At 34.9% G+C, this 17,105-nt stretch overlaps 1 protein-coding gene across 1 annotated transcript in view; it reads left to right on the plus strand.

Annotated features, from left to right (window-relative positions):
- The first annotated feature begins 4,521 nt into the window (after window positions 1-4,521).
- The window catches only part of LOC135200188 (aldehyde dehydrogenase, dimeric NADP-preferring-like), a 67,942-nt gene continuing 55,358 nt past the window's right edge, over window positions 4,522-17,105 (plus strand). Inside the window, exon 1 of the mRNA XM_064228566.1 lies at window positions 4,522-4,708. Within this exon, the coding sequence (XP_064084636.1) occupies window positions 4,688-4,708 (21 nt within the window). The 5' untranslated portion in view covers window positions 4,522-4,687. The remainder of the gene's footprint in view (window positions 4,709-17,105) is intronic.

The raw sequence follows: 17,105 nt of genomic DNA on the forward strand, positions 1-17,105 counted from the left end.
TACCAATTAAATATCGAGTGAGTAAGACCCGGCCAGCGTGATGACGATGGATCGTCCATGATTGTTTACCCTAATTGAGACTATACAAGACTTCATATGTTAATTGAATTTTTTAACCAAGCTAATATTATAGTTTCGAGACGACAAGTTATGCCAAGTAGTAGCCCGTAGCCTTATATTGTTTGCTTAAAACTCTAGGGTAAACTTGCTCCTAGTTTTTGATCGGTTAATAATAGGGAAGTTTCCCTTGTCCATCAGGACTAACACTGACATTTGCGAGGAAGAAAACTGCGATTACGAGATCGTACCATAGACTATTCCAAACGTTAGTTTAGAATTATGGAGGTTAGGCTAGGATGCTTCCCTGTTGAATTGTGGCTTTGCTGTTACACTGACGGTTAATTCGCCAAAATGACCGATTTTGGTGGATTTTCATGTCGACAAGTCGCGGAAAAATAGCTTGTCATCTAATTTCCTTGTAGAGATGATATTGCGTTATGGCCTTCCGGGTTATCTTAGACTACATACGGATTTATAATTTATAAGAACAATTTTAACTTTTTTTTTTTTTTTTTTTTTTTTTTTTTTTTTTTTTTGCTGTAGAGGAAAAGATTGAAATAAAATCTTAAAATTTTGGGGTAATTCTGAAATTGCATAACCAGGTCTTGTTATTGACACGATTTTTTTAGTTCCCTCTCTCTCAATAGCAACGAAACTATTTATCAGCTTCGATACATTACTGTAATATATAACTTGAAATGTCCTCGTTCTAGCAAAATTGAATTCTGTACCACAGCCTTCTTGTCAAAAAAGAGCGGAAATGCTACATTATATATAAAGAAGCTAAAACTAAAAAAAAAACTTTAAACGTGAAGACTGTTGTAGATGCCTCCGAGATTTTTAGTATATTTCAAGACCTACTGTCTGCCTAATCCAAATGAGGGTAAAGTTTATGAACGCATGACGTTAAGAAGTTCTTGCATAAGTAACCCGCAATACGACGGAAGTGCAAAAGTCACACCTACAAACAATAAGACTGGAAAAAAATAAAAAAAAGTTAACTCTGACTAAGGTACCTACCGGCAAAGCTTCACCAAAATCTGAGGAAAAATGAAATGCTGAAAAAATTTAATTATTTAAGATACTTACTTACTAAAGTTTATCTAAACTTGAGAAAAATAATATGTTGACTAGCTGTCATGGATTTTGAGTTCTACAGATCAGAAATATTTGCGAAAAATGATCACCCATCTCCAAGGTGCACGCGCACAAAGTTCAACAAAATCAAATTGGGGACGGTAAGGGAACAATAATAATAAGTAGGTTCCGTTATTATGCAATTATATCATCAGCATCATTCATGGTTTTACGACATGCAACTCAAAATGACCTCTGAAATTCTGCAATTCATGTCTCTTCTGTGATTTCACTTCCACATAATACTTATGAGTAGACTCCCGTTTCATAGTTTTCACCCAAGTAGGTTTGGGTCTTCCAACTCTTCTGATCCCCTGAGGAGGAGCCCAGTTGACAGTAGTATCATGCACTATCTCACCGAGGTGGTAGCAAAAGACATTTCATAGCCCTCACCATCTCCCCTTCGACATCATCCTTCTCGTAATTTCCCACATAACATTTCTCATCCTGTCCTGCCATCTGATTCCTAATAATTAATCTTCTCAAGGCTTTACTTTGAAATCGACAAAATCTTGTAGATAGTTACACAGTCATGCCATGATTCATTCCCGTACCATAATGTACAGTAATTCATGCAGTTTAATTAATTTTGGTTTCCAAATCTGAACTGATTAATTATCTTTTTTCAATCTTTCACGGAATTCTAACAGGAGATTCCCTATATTAAGTATCATTTTGTTTCTAAATAGTTGAAAGACACGAGCTCATTAATACATTCGCGGATAGCGTTATTTCATCCCTTGGTGTATACTTTGTCCTCATTATTTCTGTTTTTCCTAGATTTGTGCCGAGTTCCATCTCTCGGCAGTATGGTGCAATCTATTAAAGAAGCTTTGTAAATCTGATGGTATTTACTTGATATTTACTTAATCTTCCTATTCTAAGTCTGTCAAGTTTCTGTCCTTACTCCAAACTAAATCTCTTCATCTCCAACCACCTTTTTTTTTTATAATGAATACATCATAATAGCATACAGCGCTTAAAAATATTTGCAGCATACGAATTAGGATTTGTATTGAAGGGAAAAGTTTTAACAAACATTTTTTGCTGAAGTAAAATAAAAGGCCATAAAGGCCTTTTATTTTAACAAGCATAGCATTGGCTAAATAGAGGAAAAATAACGAAATTTTAGTTTATAAGTGGCCCTATGACCTTGAAAAAAGGATTAGGTAAAAAATACAGTGAAAACTATCACTAAACCCCAAGTTACCAAGTTTTGTAAACATCAGAAAAAATGCATTGAAAGTTTATCAAAAACCTTGCGCAGAGGTCACTGTGAAAACATAATCACTAATACCCATGGTGCTTCTCTGCTATATTTCATCAAATTCAGACAAAGATCAAGTGTTGTACTTTTAGGTACCAGTAACCTTGAAAAATAGGTCACTGTCAAAATAATTTCCTATAGAGATTCACTTATTTTCCAAGTAGCTGCCAACTAAATTTCATAACGAATATAGAGAAAGTAGATGTTTAAAAATCAATGTTTTGATCTCTAAATTAACCTGTGGCTTTGATAAATACTTAAACATTTCTTGATAAAATAGCCATCAACAAACTAGGCACCCGATTTGCCAAGTAACATAAAAATGAAAATAAGCGAAGGAAAAAATACTTTTATACTATATATAATTACCATCCACCAAGGTACTTAGTAGGTGACATGAAAATCAGAAAAAACAAAATATCGAACTTCGATTTCGTTTGTGAGCAAACATTGTAGGTCAAGGTGGAAAATAACTTAAAATAATACCATGTAAACATGTAGCTCTGAGATTTAGAATAAAAAACTATGCATTTTGTTCGTTAATTAAACTGTCTAATAATGATGATAGTAAATATAGACTTAAACTAAAGACATCGTGCGCCAAACACACTTCAGTTTTAACTAAACCACGAAATCCTAATCTGTTTACGAACTGGTATAGATGATATGATTACTGAACATTGCCGTTATTTGCGCATGCAACATGCAAAATATATTATTTCCTGAAATTTTGATAATTTGCTGCATTCTTTCAAGTACTCTATCTACAGGTATACGTAGATCCTATCCTATCTCAATATTTTTCTAAAAGTTCGTCATATTACTACTATTTATAGTCGACAAAAATAAATAGATCTTGCAAGTGTGATTACTAAGTGAAGAAGCAGAGCATGGAGCTTTACGAGCGGGCTGAAACTTAGAAGGTTAGAAATGTCTGAGTGTCGAAAGATGCAAACCCTTGGAATACCATAACGTGTAAAAATTGAAAGAATTTAACCATGTAAGTCCCTGTACCATTGTCGAAGCCTGTTTCATGAGCTTGGTATAAATACTGTCAGTCTAATGATATAAAATAGAAATAATGGAGACATACTGCACATTATACCTCCAGCGCCCCTTTTATACAGTCATTAATGCAGACCGAAAATCTAAATAATATAATTACAAACCTCACTTACCAAGATGTTCCCTATCTTAAATTCTGAGGAAAGGGCCCTCCTACATTAGCATTCTGTAAACCAGATCTCCCATCCACCTTCGGTAGTTTTTATTGCGCTAACTCTTGGATTACAGTGGATGTATTATTACTTTAGAGTCCGGCTGTGAAGAATCCTACGTGTGTGTGTGTGTGTCCCACCTCTTCATGAATGAAGGCACATACATGAATTTCCATACATACATATTTATGTGTAAGTGTGTGTGTAGTTCCACTCTGCAAGCAGAAGGGAAACTAAAATTGCCTTTAAAAGTTAGTCTTTATTATACCAAAAAGGAGAAAAGAAACAGAGTATGCAATATAAGGAATGTACTAGAAGAGGTTAGTGAGAGAAGAGAATGCACGAGATGATTTATATGATAAGTCAAATTACAAACATTAAAGTTATATAAGTAATAACAATAATAATGATAAAGGAACATGTTTCTCAATACCACCTACCATGACCCCGGAGGTTTGCATGACATTACTAAAGAGAAATCGCTTGTGGAGAAGCTGGCCGTAAATAAGCTGGACCCTTTGGTATGTTGTCGTGGACGATGTTCGTTCAAAATAACATGTGTTTTAAGTTATATGATCTAATAATAATCAGTATTAAGTAACGAGCCTATAAAAAAGCCAAAAGCTTCTATTATGAACCCTGGCATCGGCTATTATTTACCTTCTCACAATACGGTAACACATAAGAGCACCGTCTCTCCAGTGCAATCGGCGAGTTGCCAAGTGTCTAAATAGGTTTTTTTTTTTTTTTTCGGAGTACCTAGGTCCCAATGAACTTACGGCCCCGGCATGCGCTGGTCGTTGTCAGGGTCTCTCTCTCTCTCTCTCTCGTCTCAGTCTCACCCTCTCAGTCTGCGTCAGGCGACGGCTCGGAGTGAACATTGCTCGAAGGAGCAATAGATCGCAACTCGGTGCGCTATTTTGCTTTTCCGTGATCGTTGGGATTTACCCCTAAATCCATTCATTTCTGGGACATTGTGTACTGTTACACTGCTAAAATTCCAGCCATGGCAACTCCATACAAAGAGGTGGGTAATTATTTTTAAATAATCCTTCTCATAGCTTTAGTGGCGATGAACGAAATTGAATCGGTAATGTTAAGTCATTTACGAAGTGAAAGCTACCCCATCAATTTAATGGCTTTTCCCCATGTGCCTGGGCAGCTGGAGAGCCGAACTCGTTCACAAGCAGGAGAATCTACTGCGTTTGGTCTCTGAAAAATTCTCTGATATCTTGTTGACATAAGCAGTGAAATAATGACTATGTGCCTGGTGGCTAAATGACTGAGGTCTGAGATGGATCACAGCCACAGTCGTTGAAGGTACAATGCTAGAAATCTATTACAGAGCAGAATTAACCTAGTTACCGTCCTTGGAGTCATTGCTATTTATTTTGGAAGAGGTATATATTATATATATATATATATATATATATATATATATATATATATTTATATATATATATACATATATATATACATATACATACACTTTATATATAGTGTATATATATATATATATATATATATATATATATATATATATATATATATATATATTCGCAAAGTTAAGTAGCATTTTATATATCAACTGTTGCTGGAATATTTTATGCTTGCATTAAGTGCAACCCACAAGAAAAGCACAAAAGTTAATGAACGTCAATTGGTAATTTTATCAGTTTGTTTTATTAGAACTTGTGTATTAGTTGTGTGCTTTCATAAATGCCATTGATGTCGAGTGGAGGACCGCTTTGTAGCGCAAACATTCCTCTCAATTACGCTCACTTTTTGTCTGTATTCTTCTTATCGCCACATGATTACTCAGGTCCCCTTACTCCCTCATTAAAGGAAGATTTTACATCTTTAAAATTTTTGGTCTGTCCCAACACAGTGTTAATGAACATTTAACATTATTATATCATGAAGTGTTTATGTGGGTCAGGTCAATTAACTCGTAAGCTGGTACCACTGCAGAATTAATAGTAAATAATGGTTCAGGGAAAAGTGAAAGTGATTATGTGTGGTTGCTACGAGACAGAGCCAAGGCGAGGCATAGTACTTATGTGACATGAATATGAATTTGCTAGAAGATCGGCCAGGCTGGGTTTGTCAGTATAAGTTGAATGATGTAAGAATGCAAAGAATGGCTGGATGTATAGTTGATTATTGTGTAGGTGAAGTACAAGTGAAAATAAATTATAATTTCACCTCTTAGAGAAAGGTTCAAAATGTAGTTATAACTGCAAGACAATATAGAACATCTTGTCAGGAAATGGATAAAAAATGGGCTGGGGTTAAAGAAGAGCAAGGTGTTATAAGATGAAGCAAACTTCGAAGATAGGATGACTTAGTTTTAGACTAAAGGATTACGAGAAGAAAGAATGACACCATAAAGGAGTGGAATGACATAAGAGGTTAAGCAACGGCTGAATGACAAGTAGTCATGTGTTAGGTACACGACTGCATGAATAACGTCGGTAAAAAATAAAATGTTGGGATACAACAAGATTTCCTGATGCTTTCCAAATAAATTTTTCAGGAGGAAAAAGTCGTTGTAGGTTAGGAAATAAATACGAAAGGAAAGGCCCATGCAGTAACGCGAGATCCTTTTGTAGGAGATAAAGGGAAGGCAATACCTGAATAATGTAAAAGTGGATGGATTTGGTTTGAATTTGAAATCTCCTGGCAAGTAATGAAGACAGTGCTGTTTTTGTATTTAAAGGTCTGTCAACTTCTATTGTATTCAGTGTGAACTTCTTGAAAATTTAGAATATATTACGAAAGTACTTTTTCCAAGTCCCCAGTTTTTCGCTTATCTTACTACCGTGGATTTAGGGTTATATATATATATATATATATATATATATATATATATATATATATATATAATTGGGTGTGTGAATATGAATATATATATGCATATATTGATATATACATATATATATATGTGTGTATGCATATATATACATGTATAAGTGTATATATATATATATATATATATATATATATATATATATATATATATATATATATATATATAGAAAGAGAGAGAGAGAGAGAGAGAGAGAGAGAGAGAGAGAGAGAGAGATAGAGAGAGACGAGGAGAGAGAGAGGAGAAGAGAGAAGAGTATAAGGAGACAGAACCCGAGAGAGACGAGAGCGAGTATTATCGATAATATTGTATGTTTTCAATATTCATATTTGAGCGATAAGATGTATGTCATCTATGCACATTATTACGGTCAGTAGGTTTTATTTGCCGACCTTCGACAATGACTAAAAAAGGATGCCATACATTATTCCGTATCCGTACATTTTATTTTATTTTTTTATTTTGGTTCAGAATATTTTTTTGTTTGTCACTGAAGATGAGACAAGGGGGACATAACTCAAGTTAATGTGCATAAATCGACGTCTTTGTGTGTGTGTGTGTGTGTTTTACTATTGTCCTTGTTGAAAAAAAGATGGTTTTATTGTCATATTGCAGCGCTGACGAGAATGCAGTTATGACCATTGTCTCCTTTCCTCTGTACTTTTATTTTTCTATTTGTATTTATAGTTTTACTTACTCTGTGACCATCGCCGTAAAGGTGAATGAATATTTAGGAACAATCTTTATGGGGTACAATGTATAATTTTACCGTGATCATTTATAAGTCAGGCTACCAGAGACATGTTTTATTTATTTATTTTTATTTATTTATTTATTCATATATATATATATAATATATATATATATATATATAAAAATATATATATATTTGCCGTAGAGACGATAGCTTGCCATTACTTAAGGGTCTTTGCGGTTCCTTTACCACCCTAGCTGCAACCTCTTTCACTCCTTTTACTGTACATCCGTTCACATTTTCTTTCTTCCATCTTACTTTCCACCCTCTCTAACAGTTGTTCCACAGAGCAACTGCTATAGTTTTTCCTCCTGTGACCCCTTTCAAAACCTCTTCCTGTCACTGTCCCTTCCAGCGCTGGATGACCTCATAGGTCCCAGCGCTTGGCTTTTGGCCTAAATTTTATATTCTCTCTCTTTTACAGAAAGTGGAAAAGTATGTATTAGATAGAATTAAACTTGTAGATCTTAAGGAAATTAAGATTAAAGTAAGTAAATAAGGTCAGTGATCACAATACCATCTTATTTGACCGTAAAATCCAGAAAGGTACGTACCCACGAGAGAGCATTACGGCGGGTAACCAACTATGTCAGTCTGTATTGTGGAGACGACTGATTCCGTGAATCTCTTTGTTAGCGAGAAAGACTTTCTGAGTTTGTAACGTTGTTCCCTTCGAAGTTCCCACAGCAACTATGTGTCTTCAGAAAGCTACAGATTTCACATTCATTTTATCTTTATGGCCCCAAAAATTGACATCTATTTACACTAGCTACCTTGGTTCTAATCCAATGAATTTCGCCATTTCATTTCTACTTGATGATAAAGTGGTTCGTCAAGAACTCTGGCAGTCGACACTGTAATTTATCTACAAAGGTTGAGATGTTTATCTCACCTTATATCTGAGTCAGTTGGTGGTTGTTCTATTGGGCCAGATAATCGTTAACCTTTGTCTTTCCTTAATAGAATACGTAACATCAAAATATTCTTTTGGCCTTGGTAATTAGTCTCTCTCTCTCTCTCTCTCTCTCTCTCTCTCTCTCTCTCTCTCTCTCTCTCTCTCTCTCTCTCTCTCCACCAACTAAGTAATATATGTGACTACAAAAAAAAGAGAAGAAAGCTGATGATTGATTCTACTTGTATGAGATGGTAATTACAATGTAGATGTCCTCACATTTTCATTAGTCTGCAGTTTCTGGAACTTATTATGCAGTAATATTGTGCTGACGTCCGCCTGTCAGTCAGTCAATGTGTCCGCTTCATTTTAAAAGCCGCTTAAGGTTAGTTATAGTGCAGATTTTTGCAAGAGGGTTTCAAAAGAGAAATTGAAGTGTCAGACAAATAACATATTTTGGATGGATGCGTGCGTTTAGCGAACTCGTTTATGATGCTGTGTATTTAATGATGACGATATGACGTATAAAAGTAGATGCACAGGAAACTGAGGCACAATGGGTTCAGCTATTGATAGCATTTGGGTATACAGAAAATACGTGAAACAATGTAAATAAGTGATTTATAAAATAAAAATAAATAACTTATTCAAAAGCGACTACTTTTGGTGGTTTTAGTTATGTAGGTTTCGTTCTTGGACCTTGAATTTTCCGCACTCTGGACATAAGAATTTAATGGATGGATAATGAATCATAGTCTTGCTGCTGAAGATGATAATTATGATTGAGCCAATTTGCTCAGGATGTCGTAGTGGCAGACGTTGCGGAAAGTCAAGGCTACTACCGGATACTCAATAACTGGGTGACGCTCGAAAACTCTTGACTCAAGCTTGTTATAAAATATTTAACCTATGAACAAACTCTATGACCTATGAACAGACGCCTGCATAGATTGCAGATAACATTATTTATCAACAGGACAGGTAAACCAGTGCCATAGTCCAGTAGCAATAGAACGGTTAGACAGAACTATAAATGCCAGTAGTAGAAATGCCAGAAGCAATGTAAGATTCTTTGAATTACTCAGAGTGCAAAGCCCAACACATTCAAGATAAGAAATAATGTCCAGTGTAGATTTTGCAATGCAGTCATAATTCACGAATGCGGATACCATAAGTAGCGTTTACATATTCTACTAAGAAATGGTTGAGATTCCTTGGCAGTTCCATCTCTAGACTTCTCTTGGTCGAAGTCGGGTTAGTTTCCTGAGACTTTCAAATTCCCTTACCTGATTTCCTGGCTGAAAAGGAGCATCATTTGCATGTGACAGAGACCATCATAAAATGCCACAGTTTGTTTCGGAGCGAAAGCAAATTCAATATCAGTCTCTCCCAGAACTAGTCTGATGTACCTTATTGTACATATTTCACCCGGTGATGTGATACCTTACGGCAGAAAAATGTTGCCTCTATGTATATTGTTGGTTTTGTATTTGATTCTGGCGTTTGAATTTGTACCATTTTCCCGATTTGGAACATTATGGTTATTTGCTCTTTTAGATATCAATTTTTGCGGCCAACGTCTATGCAGTTTTGGTGGTGGTAGGAGAGATTATTCTACTGTGAAAAAATAAATTTAATCATTTTCGTAATCCTAAACCTTTGCTTTTAGAAGTCATTGCACTTTTTGTGTGTGATTCTTTGCCAGAAGGATTTGTCCTTTTGTTAAGAAGAAAACACGTTAAGTTTTTAGGGCTTTAGTAGAGTTGGGGTGGTGGTAACCAGATTCTAAAAATGCCCGAATCATCTCTCCTGTGGAGGTTTAGTTGCATGCCAAGAATGTGGGAACTTGTTGTCTGGTTTTTTCAAGTGAGCAGAGAACATGCTCATATGACACGCGAGTCTTTGATGCGTGATGATCCCATCCCAACGGCCTCAGCGTCAAGGCCTCCAAAGTTTGAAGTTTGGATGCTCTCACATTAAGGTGCATCCAACAAATGTTTTTTATTATTTTCTAAATTTATTTTCTATTCCCATCTTTTGCACGTATAATTTTCTATTATCTCTCTGTTAGTTATACTTCAGCGGATTTAGAGGACATGTTCATTACAGCTCTCTCTCTCTCTCTCTCTCTCTCTCTCTCTCTCTCTCTCTCTCTCTCTCTCTCTCTCACGAGTGTCCTGAATTCTCCGTAGCTTCACCAGTGCTGACTGCAGAGTAAGTACTCTCTTCTACCTCCTCGCCCCCACCCCTCTACTCCATTGTTTTCTCACGAGAAAATTCTCTGAATCACGTTCATGTTTGAAATCCATGACATATTTTGCTAGTGCTGCTCAATTTTGTAAAATTCGTTCATTTCTACCACTCTAATGTCAAAGTTATGGTTTTCTCATGCTCATGTATTGTTCTATATGTTACAAAATGTGTTTAAAAGATACGGGTATAGTACTAATAGTAGTAATGACAACGGCTACTGTTCACAAACAAACAAAAAAAACAGCAAATTTTCTACGAACCGTTTTACGACGGGCAGTAATAAGTGTTACTTTATCCAGTCCATCAACGGATGGTGGGTACGAAGGAAGATCCGAGGACGATTTTATGTACTTCTTTGCCTTCCGCGGACATCCGAGTCCTTTACAGAAGCCGGGATATAAGGCATGGGCTAGGCCTAGTATGCTCTTGTTTCATATCTATCATCAGTTAACGTTGTTGTGAAATCACCATCTGACGTACAGGAATGAGGATAACGAGATATTGCCGGTTTCATTTAAAAGAGAAAACCTTATGCTGTGTACTGTAGGCGTTACTTAAGGTTCTTTGCAGCATCCCTTTAGCCCCTAGCTGCAACCCCTTTCGTTCCTTTTACTGTGCCTTCTTTCATATTCTCTTTCTTCCATCTTACTTTCATAGTGCAACTGCGAGGTTTTCCTCCTGTTGCACCTTTCAAACTTTTTACTGTCAATCTCCGTTTTAGCTCTGAATGACCTCATAGGTCCCAGTGCTTGGCCTTTGGCCTAAATTCTATATTCAATTCAGTTCTAGATAAATTGAATTTCTACGACCCCTCTCTCTCTATCTCTATCTCTATCTCTATCTCTCTCTCTCTCTCTATGTATATATGATATGAGATGCAGTGCATCCATCTGGCCTTGTAAGCTGACTGCCGTCGCAGTATGTGATGATTGTAGCAGCAAGGTCACCCCGTCATGTACCAGTTGACTGAGCGCTTTCTCTTTCTTTGTTCCGTTTGTTATAGATTGGACTCACTTCCCTTCACTGTGGCCTGAAACGTTTGTTCTCTACCTTCGGTTGCAATTGATATATTGTTCTTCGCTTTCTTTTCTCTTTATTCTTCATTGAACCACCTTTCTCTTCATTTGTGAGACGAAATAGTTGCATTTTATCTGGTTTATTTTCTTCCCACTATTCACGTGGGAAGTACGGTAGACTGCGTCAATATATTATGGGTATTAATATTTATAATGATGGGTTTTTTTTACAGTTTTTGTCTTGTACTCTCTTAACGCCCTTCGCTTATAAAACTGGTATGTCTTTTAACATTTCTGAATACCAGCAAAGTCCCACCATTATTTCCACCAGAAATGGTTGCACAAAAACAATCTATATATATATATATATATATATATATATATATATATATATATGTATGTATATATATACACACACGTATATTATATGTGTGGATGTGTGTGCGCGCGTGTGTTGGAGAGTGTGTGCTTCATATGAACTTTGGAACCGCGGTCAGTTTTCTACAAAAGCTTCAAAAAACGACCTTTAGGTTGAAAGTGCCTCTTACCAGTAGTTGGATTTCTACCAGACCGAGAAAGCCTATCAGCTGTATGGGCTGTAAATGGTCATCCCAAGGTAACACAAGTATCCGCATGACATCAAGTAAAATGGAGTTCTAGCAAACAACCCCATAAAATCTGATTAATCATTCAGTCAACATTGCTTCGAGGGAGGAGAGATTGCCGTCGCTGGGATTTCACTTTGAGCTAAGACTTTCGTCGCTGATTTCATGAAACGTGTCGCAGAAAAATGGCTCCTTTAACTTTCTTTTCCTTTTAATTTTTTTTTAAAATTTTTTTTAGCAGCTGTTTGGAATTATTTTTTTTAAAATAGGATTCATATATATATATATATATATATATATATATATATATATATATATATATATATATATATATATATACTATATATATATATATATATATATATATATATATATATATATATATATAAACTTAATTTCACCGAACTTGTTTATGCTATGATTTCCAATCCACTGAGAAGATATGCGAATGTAATTGCATATTGTATACCACAAAGATCGTTGTCCAGAAATTCGGTTCATTCATTTACCAACTATTCTTTTTGTCGTCACATATTTTGGGGCGTGAAAATATCACTTACTTCCTCAATGAAAGCAGCGCTATCCCGCCATAGTCATTATATTGCCACAACACCACAAAACTTCACATTTCACGTAGAAGCAACGAGGCCATGGGATTTACACGCTTCAAGGCTTTCGTTTATAATGACGCTTGTTTATTTCTGAGGAAAAACCGCAAGTCACCGTGATTCGTTGGATAGGAACTTTCCTTTACATAACGGAGAGATTGCATTCCTTCACCGACCGGGTTCGCGCTGTGCATGACGTTTAGACGCTTGAAAACGTGCAAGGAGGTGGCTGTGCATCAACAGGGATAATATGAAATTAGGAATATATATATTCTTAGAGCTCGTATTCTATGCGCTTGTATACGAGACATGAGTAAATATACATATTTATATTTATATATATATATATATATATATATATATATATATATATATATATAGTAGTATATGTATATATATATATATATATATTGTATAATATATGTATATATAATATTATATTCTATATTTATAATATATATAATATATATAATTATATTATATATTAAATATATATACCACGTGTATTATATACATCATGTCCCTAATACAAGCGCACTTAAGAACACGAGACCAATCTAAGGGAAGGGAAGGAACTAAAGAAAGTCCGACGGTAATTGAAAAATAATTATATGACAAATCATGAAATTTCAAGAGACATTTAAAATCCAGAATCTTAACTAAAAAATCTCTGAACACACAAAAAGAACAAATCCGTTTCAACCAAGTTCCTTAAAAAACGAACACCAACAATATAGAGAGTGCGTAGGAAGGAGTAACCCATCTGCCTGATGCAGCCCCAAGCTACGAATATTATGAGCAAAAGGGATACAGTCATTTATGATTCTAAATTATGATAAATAAAAATAGTTTTTGTTTAATTATACACAAAAATGAAATACACATTCATAATATCATTATATTATTAAACATTGGCGTTATAAAAATTACGAAGAAAAATTTGAGCCCGTAATTCTCAAATAAATACTTATACCCTTCAAAATCTATTAACTCAACTTAGTTATTTAAAGCTAAAACATTGAATTTGTATATACTCATGTCCCGTATACAAGCGCATAGAACACGAGATCTAAGGAAGGAAGGAACTAAAGAAAGTCGGACGGTAATTGAAAATAATTATATGACAAATCATGAAATTTCAAGAGAATTAAAAATCCAAGATGAACGAGAGCGAAAATAATTCGGGTATATGGAGATAATGGCGAATTTGTGAAGAGCTAAATCAATGTACGTACGATTATGGACGACAGATACTGTGCAGTGATTTTTGTGGTGTTTGTGGCACATGAGAGGATGGAAATTGAATTATATGTTAAGTTTACAGCGAGAGGTATCACATGCTGCGGCATGGAAAGGCTGAATTATTATTTTTATTATTATTAGTATTATTATTCAGAAGATGAATCCTATTCGTATGGAACAAGCCCACAGGGCCCATTGAGTTGAAATTCAAGCTTCCAAAAAATATGGTTTTCATTAGGGGACGAGGTAAAGGGAAATACAGAAAGAAGAGACGCCACTTAGAAAAAAAATTAATAAACTAACAAATAGATAATGTTTTAAAATGCAAGAAGAAAATACGGTTTCGGTTGACTGCATCTTATAGACAAGTAAATAATATTACTGTAGATATGACGTGTATAAAGGTAGTTACATGCCAGTACGGTTTCCGCAGAAAAATCTGATGAGATTGCAGAGTCACACATGAGATGATGCCTCAGATCAACATGACAAAGATGTTTACAGAAAATCCGCTAAAGTGATTAGAAAAATGCACGAGGCGAGTCAACAAATTGGAAACTCACCGATGACTAAGATCAACACGACTAAGTTCACTTAAGATTTGACTAAGAGGATTAAAAAAGATGTGCGTAGTGAGTAAAAAACTAGGAATCCAGTTTTAAAATCAGAGGCAACACACTATGCAGATAAATGAAAACTTAAAAAAAAAAAAAAAAAGAGGAGTACTACGTTTATTTTTTAAATCTGCCGACCTTACAGCGAAGGCAGCAGGACAGAGGAAGAAGTCACTAGATTAGTGGCATTCCAACAGATTGTACAAAGCATGCAAAAGATAGGCACTTAATCATGAAATTGTCTACATAAAAAGAATTACAATGCAAAGAATATCTTGGGGAAAGTGAAGAATGAGCGTTCAACCCTAGGAAAAGAAGACCCTACAGATAGGTCACACATCGCAAACTGGTATGAATACAAGTCATGGACTTATTGGTAGTCCTAACCAGGGCTTCGTACGGCTGTTCAGCATTCGTCAAAGCTTCGCTCTCCAGTTAAGATCGTTTACTTGTTGTCAACCTCTTTGTGAAATGGATACGATAAGTTATATACGTGCGTTTATAACGTATTAGCGTCATGTGGACACACCTTAAAAGATGCACTTTTTTTAACATAAATCAGAGAAATATACTTAAATTTATTCGAAACGTGAGGACCCTTTTGGCAGGGTTGATAATTATTGTTTAGAAATTAACAATTTTGTCAAAGAGGTGTCAAGAATGGCAGTTGCCTTAAAAACTATTTAAGAAATGAACAAAGGCATAGGCTTCAAATGAAAGTGACTTAACTTGAGTTAAGACCCAAACAGAGCACTTCTCTTCTCTGAATATAACTGCGAGAAATCTCCCATTAGAACGTGGATTTGTCTAGAAAGGCAACTTATTATCGGTTTCTGCTTTTATTGTAAAAGTGATATTCAACGAAATTTATAGACGTACTGTAAAAACCCATATTAGCATAGAATTTTCTAGTAAACTATAAAATGATGTGGAATAATTCAGGGCGTTGTCATTGTCTGAGATGCAGTTCGTCAATTAAATATATTAGCGGATGTATGACCTAGTGATGACCCCATTTCCATACCATCGACGTGTTTATACAATTTGTTATTAAAACAAAATGGGTGTCAATTACTGTAGTTTCTTGGAGTTTTATGAGAGTATTCGAGTCAGAGACATTGAATTTTTGCATTCCCTTTTTTATGAACGATCTGCCGAAGGCACGTTTTTAGTTTTCTGTTAAAGAAAACTATTGAGATGGCTTTGTCTGTCCGCCCTCAGATCATAAAAACTACTGAGGTTAGAGGGCTGCAAATTAGTATGTTGATCATCCACCCTCCAGTCATCAATCGTACCAAGGAGCCCTCTAGCCTCAGTTGTTTTTATTTTATTTAAGGTTAAAATTGGGCATAATCGTGCGTCTGGCAACCGCTATAGGTGCCAGCACAGGCCGCTGTAGCTGAAGGTTTAATGGACTGAAAGTTTCATACAACATAACATTGTAAACTGTTCAGAAAACTAGACTGCGCTGAAGAAACTTCGGCGCATTTTTTGCTTGTTGATAAACGATCTGCCAAGTGCACGTTTTATTATTGATTGTTTTGGAGACGTTGTCTAACTTAGATCTGAGATAATGTAGTGCTGAAAATGTATATATAGTACTCTAAACAAGTCTGAAAGCTCAGAGTTGCACAGGCAGTCCGACAGACAGAGATAGTGTTCTTTTAAATCAGGTCAGAATACCGGAAAATACAGTAAAATTTAATATTAATGGCATATAAGTGCAATAAGTTTGTGTATGTTGCCGAGGAAAAACTATTTTACAAATAATTTTTTAGTTTAGTTATAATAAGTAAAGCATTTTACTTCCTTATTTCCATAACCTGAAGCAAATTATTTCCACTATCAGAATGTTGCCCATAGGTAAAAAGTTTCATTTAAAGGACATGGAAACAAGAAAAGCGGCTGACAAGAATGATGCAATAAAATAACCAAGAATGTAGAGTACGACTTAATATATATTTGTAAATCTTGATAGACTGTGTTCGTCCACCCAGAGGAGTGGTAAAGTTTCTTCTAGGCTAGAATAACGTATGCCACTGCAGAAAACAATTACAGTACAACATTAATTTTCTATGTATATATACATAGAAAATTAATGTTATTCTGTAATTGTTTTCAGCAGTGGCATACATTATTCTAGCCTAGAAGAAACTTTACCACTCTGTGGTGGACGAACACAGTCTATCAAGATTTACAAATATATATTAAGTCGTTACTCTACATTCTGAAAGTATTCAATATTGGATTTAATGGTAGTTATTTAAGTCTTTATTTACGCTTCATCGCAAATTAAGTAATAATATATTATAGTAAGATGAACATCATATATATAATATATATATATATATATATACTATATATATATATATATATATATATATATAATGTTATCAGCGAATGATTTTCTTATAACTCAAAGCTTTAGAGTTTCTTCGAACTGAAAGCAGTCATTATTGGACTTAATGGTGGCTATTTAGTCTTTATTACGCTTCATCGCAAAGTAAGTACTAAAATATATCAATTTCCTTACTTCTTATTAAGTAATAATATATTCTAGTAAAATGAACA

The sequence above is a fragment of the Macrobrachium nipponense genome, chromosome 26 (genome assembly GCF_015104395.2).
Source record: "Macrobrachium nipponense isolate FS-2020 chromosome 26, ASM1510439v2, whole genome shotgun sequence".
In the NCBI taxonomy this organism is placed as follows: Eukaryota; Metazoa; Arthropoda; class Malacostraca; order Decapoda; family Palaemonidae; genus Macrobrachium; species Macrobrachium nipponense.